Source organism: Styela clava, chromosome 5, assembly GCF_964204865.1.
Source record: "Styela clava chromosome 5, kaStyClav1.hap1.2, whole genome shotgun sequence".
Taxonomy (NCBI): domain Eukaryota; kingdom Metazoa; phylum Chordata; class Ascidiacea; order Stolidobranchia; family Styelidae; genus Styela; species Styela clava.
In genome coordinates this window covers 13,265,155-13,272,256 of record NC_135254.1, presented here as the reverse complement: position 1 = coordinate 13,272,256, position 7,102 = coordinate 13,265,155, and the positions used below count along the sequence as shown (strand labels likewise).

Here is a 7,102-nt window from a genome sequence, read left to right as displayed (position 1 = left end):
TAAAATTCTACTGTCAATTCCGTATGTTTCCTGATATCGTGATCCAGTCAGGTTGTTTGTTAAACAGATAAATGAATGTAAGTAAATGCTATATCAACATTGCTAAGTACTCTATTATATGAGATCCCACATGCTATTTGCTGCCAATTCAAGCTTACAAATTTCTTGAACCAACTATGAATAATGAAAATATTCCCAGAATGATTCATTTTTTTTTCACGCCTTGTAAGAGTTTCAACGCCCTGACCTTACATTACAGCTTCTGAAATTCAAATTGATGCCAATGAGTTTGTGTGATTTAGACTTGCCACATCGGCGCATCGAGTCCGGCATTCATGCCATCACCAAACAATTCTAATCTTCAGTAGTTATTTACAAAATGTAACAAGGTTAATTAATATTCAGACAACACAAAGCAATATCGTTATTAATTCTATTCTTTGTCTTCATACGTTCGACCACATTTGACTAGTATCGATCCAGATATAACTTGCGCTCCTAGAGATGCCCACGATAAAATGTAAGACCAACCAAACTCTTCTGTAACGTTTGGCGGGAGAACAGAAGCATCGAATTGCAGAAGAATTCTTGCCGTGAAGGTGCAGTTTCCGATCAGAGAGCAAACCGCTGCGATGCAAAAACATATTATAAATTTTACAACGTATGGTGATGGAAAAACAATCTAATTTCACAATCCTTTTTGACGACCGGCGATGAAATTGTGGAAAAGTTGGCAACATCAAAGTGTCAGTTGTAATAGTAACCTAGGTCCTGGAGGCGCCTAGGAAGGTAAGATGTGACGTAAGTCGTAAAGCAGGGTCGTCCAACCCGTGGTCCGCGGGCCACATGTGGCCCGCCGAGGAGTTTCGAGTGGCCCGCGCTGTATTTTCAAAGTTAAATAAAAAAAAAATTTAGTAAAACTTCTATTTTTCGAGTGATGTAGCTAATATGAAGATTTGATACAAACAAGTTGTTCATTTTCCTGAAATGCGCTCTGCTAGCCCTTTCAAACGAGCCATGAGTGCCATCACCAACTGGAAGATATCGATACATAAATAGTAGCTTACACACTAGAGCAAAATGGCAGTTTTGATGACCTCACAATTTGGCAGCACGTACTCGTACAAGCAAGTTTTTTCACAGATGAACCATGTCAGAATCCCCTGTGAGATCACTAATTTCTGACAGTCATATGTAAAATTCGCTTCGCATTGCTACATCGTCCTTTTCAGCGAATATTGACAAACTTGTTAGCGAAAAACAGTGCCAAACTTCACATTAAAATTTCTACGTGTAGAAAAAACTTTGTTGACTTTACTGTATCTTTGTTTTTTTATTGTTCTTATTATTGAGAAAGTTTGGTGCGAGGGTTTTGTTTATTTTTTCATTAACTTTTGGTCAGTGTAGCAAAACTAGAACATAATTGCCATGTTGAGTGGCCCGCGCAATTATTAGTAAACTAAATGTGGCCCGTCGGCCTAAAAGGTTGGCGGACCCTGTGACGTAAAGCATTGCGTGTCGCGAAGAATCGGTATAGCAAACTGGTCCGTTGAGCCAAAGCAAGCGTAAGTCGAAACGATAGCAGCTCAGATTGATGGATAGATACTTATCAGAGGTAAAATTGGACAGTATAAAACTCCAATAATGAGCAGACAGGCCATGACTAGTGACAGTGACATACGGCAACGGAAAAATAGCCTTCAGCGGGCAAAGTTTGGTGGAAAGAGCGATTTTCACTTAGGTCTAAGGTCGTTTATAATACGGAGAACATGCGCGAGATCCGGCTGCTGCGGAGAAGTGAGCCAACAAGTCTACTAGCTAGCAGACCAAATCCACAGAATGGGAGACGAACTCTAAAGTGGGCGAACACAAAGGAAACAAGAGAGCTATGCTCAAATATATGGACACGTAGCGCCACCCAATGGCAATAATTTTGATGACGTCATAGCAAAAAAAAAGTAATAGCCTTCTGGAGAAAAATTTTATCTTCAACCACTGAAAATTTCAAAGCAATTGGTCCAGTATTCGAAGAGAAAAGCGACTTTTTAAAAACGTGTCAAAGAACAAGAACAACAACAACAACAACAACATAATATTGAAACGATCGTTATGTCCACTACGTGTCCAAAAAGCAATCGGATCAATGGCAAAAACTGAAGAAGTTGTGCGTGGTCACCGCACGAGTGAACACAACGTTAAATTGAAACATGAGTGTGCGCTTACAACATATATTAAATATTAATAAGGGTTTAAATGACCTCCTAAAATACGATTGGACCGGCATTCGTGTATGTTTGTACATATAATACATAAGTGTGATACATTTAGCTTCGCATCCGATCTGTGTCAGTTTGTATATTACTAATGCATGTGTATCGATCGATACGTGCTGCGATAGTAACATGAGTTTGTGCAACGTGTATACTATAAAGCTATGGATGGGCTTCTAATACCAACACAGATATACTACTAGACTTACCGGATGCAAAATATAGAAGGCCCGAGTGAAATAAAGCTGATCTGTTCTTTGCTACTATTCCGGTAACTGCAGTCAAACATCCCAATATCGTGACAGCAATTGATAGCATTATACAAACTATACTTGCTCGAGAAAAATCTGTAAAACAGTTATTTGTTGCTTTTTTATGAAAGTGGGTATTACATTATGCAATATTTAATCGTGTAACGGGAATGCAAAATTGCTCTTTTTTGTTGGTTTATTTAGTTATATTGTCCAAGAACCGCGTGCAGGGGTTTGCGCAGTCGGAGCTGTTGTTTCGACTAAAATATTGATCAATGCGTCAGATTTGACTATTCTAGCTCGACTCCGACCATCTCTTGTTTCACCTCACGACACTGAATCATGGGATTCTATCTTCTGGTCTGTTTGTTGTCAAGGTCTGGTTTGTTTTTGTTGCTCTGTGTCATATCTGTTTAAATCCGTGCATTTCAGCCGGGAAATGAAGTTCTTCACTCCGCCATCATATTATCAAACCTATTTTGTGTCTTTGCAGCACGCGGCGGAAACTTCCGAGGGTTTTAGGAACTTGGCGAGCACACTTGTTAGTAAATCCGCGGTGCTGCAATTGTAATCGAGTTTCTACCATATCAAAAGTCTCCCATTAGGTATGTTCCCGTTTGCATACCGATGAGGCAATAACGAAAAAAGTGGAATATTTCAAAATGTTCCTTCCTGGGAGGTCAAGAATTAGACTGAAATATATTTTAGAACTGACCGAATTACCTTCTATTTCGCGAGTGGGAAAATCATAGTCGATGGTGCAGTTTCCTCTGAGTGATGCTTCACGCCGTACTGTGATAAAATGTTCAAAGTTTAAAATTTGAAGTTTTCTTTACTACACAAATATTGCTTGTAACATTCACCTACTACCTAAATCAGAGGTGACGAACCTGCGGCCCGCCAAAGAATTTTGTGCGGCCCGCGAAGCATTCAGACGATTCAGTTTATGTTTGGCTTGAAATCATAAACCTTCAGAGACTGTACATATAAAATGGGAACGCCAGTATTACCTATATTACTGACAACGCTACTTGCTATTTGGTTTTTCAGCATTTCCCTCCACCCTGAAATGCTATTCTTCTTTTATTTTATTCTGTATATGTACCTTGCGTATTTTTAAATGGTGGAAAAAATAAATTACTGATACTGATACAATACATCTTGTTTTGTTTGATCAACAATGAATCAAAATGACCGATGACTTAGCCTAGTTACGTTGGCTTATCAACAAACGCATAAGGATTAGGGGAAAAGGTGTTACCTCACTTTGCGAAAATCTAATGTTTCGGCGCACGATACACGGGACATTTAAAAATAATAAAAAGTTTATAACTTCAGGTCAATGATTAAAATAATGGGAGATCTTGAATAAATGCCTACATTTTATGCCTACATCAGTTAATCGTTACAGGATGGATTCGTTTATTTAACTTCTGTATCCGGAGGCTTGCAAAATACGGCTCTTTTGTACGAAGCCCTCGCCACTAATGTGAAATTTGTTGACGACAAATCTGAGTCTATTTAAAATGTTTTGTTTTATATTAATTCAATTGTGTGTTAATGTAACCTGCGGTTGCGTCGACAGAATATAAACATTACTATGAAATATCACGACCATACAAAGTGTTTCAGACAGCCCGATTATATTTAGTTTTGATTCGTATTTCAGCGATGTTGAGAATTATAAAAATTTGATGTGTTCTTGCAACACTGACTCCGCTTTATCATAATAGTACCACCCAAGATTATTTTCGAGATATCAACGTTAGAAAAATCCCTAGGTCTGCAATGAAATATTAAACTCTATAATTTAGTAGTACAATATAAATTGATTGTACAGTGATACCTCAGTAGTCGACAAAAACATTCGAGTCAAGAATGCTTCATTTTTCGAACGGAAATTCGGATCTCCAACAGCCGAGCGGAGCGCGCGGCCGAGTGAGATGACAGATCAAGACTGACGGACGAAAATCTTGGTATGTAGTTTAGATATTCGAAATCGTCATTTCGTTCTAATATGAAGCGCTTAGTAAAGCAAAAAACTTTCCAAAAATTTCACTAAGCAAAACCTGAATTAAATGTTTTATTTTATACTGCAATATATATATCATTAGATAACTTTATCTTTATGGATACTGTTGTTCGTTTTTGTTGATGAAAATTAATAGGCATCATACTATATATGACTGAAAAGTTGTGCGGCCCGCTTACTCAGCGGTGACTGATAAAATGGCCCGCGAGAGCAAATGGATTCGTCACCTCTGACCTAAATGGATTCGGAATTTATCTAGAAAAACAATACAATAAAGTGATGACACCAAACAGTAATAATTCCGAAGTCATTAGTCACGAATTTTCAGATTTTTGATGATATTATTTCACTACAAACTGTAACTAACCGCACAACTACCAGGATGAAACGCGTGTGTATCGGTATATTAGTTAATCTATTTTCAACTGTGTTGCAAGTGAGTACCTTTCACTGGCCTTCAGTTTGTGAAGTCCATAGATGCTCTTATTCTTATATGTATTAGGACTTTCATTAAACATATCTAGCACAGTCTTATAACTTCGAAGAGTAGGGTAAAATATCTTGTGAAACTTCTTCGAAGTCACATCCCTAATAATTCGATCATTATTATTACATCTCTCTGGAAAAATTAAATTTTGCTTTCATGAAATTATTCAGCGTAGTACATTGCATTGCTCAAAGTACATTACATCATTTAAAGTTCGATTGTGAGCCAAAATGTGGAACCCCGCATACAGGACGACAAGCAGGCCTACAGCTATTCTTATTGGGCCTCTCAATAGTTTTCTATCCACAGAATATATTTAATCCGATATCTTTTATTGGATTTACCGTTATTATCATAAACGATTTTATTCACCTTTTGCGGGCGTTTCCTTGTCGTAGCATGTCATCCACAATCCAGTGAAAAAGGTAAAACGATATTCGGGTTCTTGGAACCCTTTTGTGTAATTCAGCACAGCGTCATCACCATCCAAATGTCTTACTCCAAACCAGAAAGTAGTTCCGGCTGCTAAACTAAGACATACCAATGAACCCACACTGAATATTGCGATAAAAATCAAACCTGCTTTGTTCATTTTCAATTTGATCCGATGACTATGTTTACCATAAATGTTTCAATAGGAATATCATCGTTGGTACCGCATGGGCTCTAGCAAGCCTCATGCGTTGAGTGCTATCAACTACAAGCCATTCAAGTGATAATCGATATCACCTGACTGATGATGCTTTTATCAACCTCGTAAAAGTCACAACATTGTCGACCCCATCTTGTTGGTTTCGTTTATGTATATGAGATTTATTCATTTAGAAATAAAACTCTGATATATATGGCAAAAAAATCTTATTCTGTGACGTCAAGTTTATTAACGACCTCGTCGAAGTTGAGTCAAGTTTACTAAGAGCATTATTTTATTTTTATAGTTTAGAGTTCTATTCTGTTTTCGCTTGTTGTATATATACTTAGCCTGATTTTTTCTTTTATCATCATTCTCTTTAGGTTTAGGCTGCTTCACCTCGCGAAGTACGAATTTTTTAGTCCATTCCGATTTGTATATATTTATTGCATATTTACAGAATGATGATAAAATGAACAATTAATTACTAAATATATTTGCTAAAAATGAAATCAGTGGTGAATCTACGTGCATCGTCGTCCATGACAAAGTTTTGAAAGACGCCCCCTTGATCGTTGACTGACAATTTCTAACGACTTTTGTTGATTCGAGATACTAGTACGTTATTATTTACATGAAATATACCGACGAGTTTCAGTTATTCCCAATTCAAAGTTATTTTATTGAAACATATTACTATTGAACTACTATTGATTGCAACCCTGTCCAAACGACACGGGCCGTGGCTTCCATGCCCTAGATACGTCACTGACTAAAATATACAGTTACGAATGCAAAATCTATAAATATAAATGCTCCAAAACCCACATAGATATATATATATATATATACGTGTAAAATCTATGTAAACGTAATTAAAATATAATTAGCATGTATGCATATTTCCAACAATCCTAAAAACACTTGATCCACATCACAATGGGTAGGACCGTTAAGTTTCGTTTTCAGGCTGATGACACTTTGGAATCTGTATAACTTCTACTGAAAAAAGTGCGCTTTCACAAGACTTATCCTGCGATAAAGTGCAAATCGAGAACAAAACTTCGTTTTTCACATGTTCTTTGACTACTGCTTGAGCTACCCACACGTAATGGCTATTATCACGATCTAATATATCTTGACGAACGCAAAGAAAATCGCCAGGACCAACCGGCTTCGAACATATGAAAGATCCTCCCGAATAAAATTTTGAATCCCAGTGAACTTCGACCTTTTCCAATCGTAAAATGAAAGGTTTTCGTCCCGTTGTAAGTGAACTTTTTAAGAATTCTATGTTATCCATGATATCCAGAGCATTAATGTCTGATCTGTCTGACATGAATGCCAAATCGGGATTTTCTATGTGGGTCAAGCACAAATGACAATTGGTGCCGATACTGAGTAATCTTAAACTGAGTTTGTCCATCTTTC

General features: G+C 37.2%; 1 protein-coding gene across 2 annotated transcripts; it reads right to left on the bottom strand.

The window, feature by feature from the left end:
* Positions 1 to 352: 352 nt before the first annotated feature.
* LOC120345039 (transmembrane protein 114-like) lies at positions 353 to 5,738 on the bottom strand. Of its 2 annotated transcripts, XM_039414411.2 has the most exons (4): positions 5,413 to 5,726; positions 3,245 to 3,313; positions 2,480 to 2,617; positions 353 to 627 (listed from the first exon to the last, which is right to left on the bottom strand). In XM_039414411.2, exons 1-4 carry the CDS (start codon positions 5,630 to 5,632, stop codon positions 434 to 436), a joined length of 621 nt encoding a protein of 206 aa, XP_039270345.2. In that variant the 5' UTR covers positions 5,633 to 5,726; the 3' UTR covers positions 353 to 433. The 2 variants fall into 2 exon arrangements, with proteins under 2 accessions (XP_039270345.2, XP_077969027.1); XM_078112901.1 differs by lacking the exon at positions 3,245 to 3,313 and having other exon boundaries at positions 5,413 to 5,738.
* Between the last annotated feature and the right edge of the window lie 1,364 nt (positions 5,739 to 7,102).

Bases quoted from the DNA above. Each gene is read 5' to 3' on its own strand.
- LOC120345039 (XM_039414411.2), bottom strand. From the start codon at position 5,632: ATGAACAAAGCAGGTTTGATTTTTATCGCAATATTCAGTGTGGGTTCA. The intron at 3,314-5,412 runs GTGAATAAAATC...ATTTTATCACAG, and splicing joins CAAGGAAACGCCCGCAAAAG to TACGGCGTGAAGCATCACTC. The intron at 2,618-3,244 runs GTAATTCGGTCA...ACTGTTTTACAG, and splicing joins TCCCACTCGCGAAATAGAAG to ATTTTTCTCGAGCAAGTATA.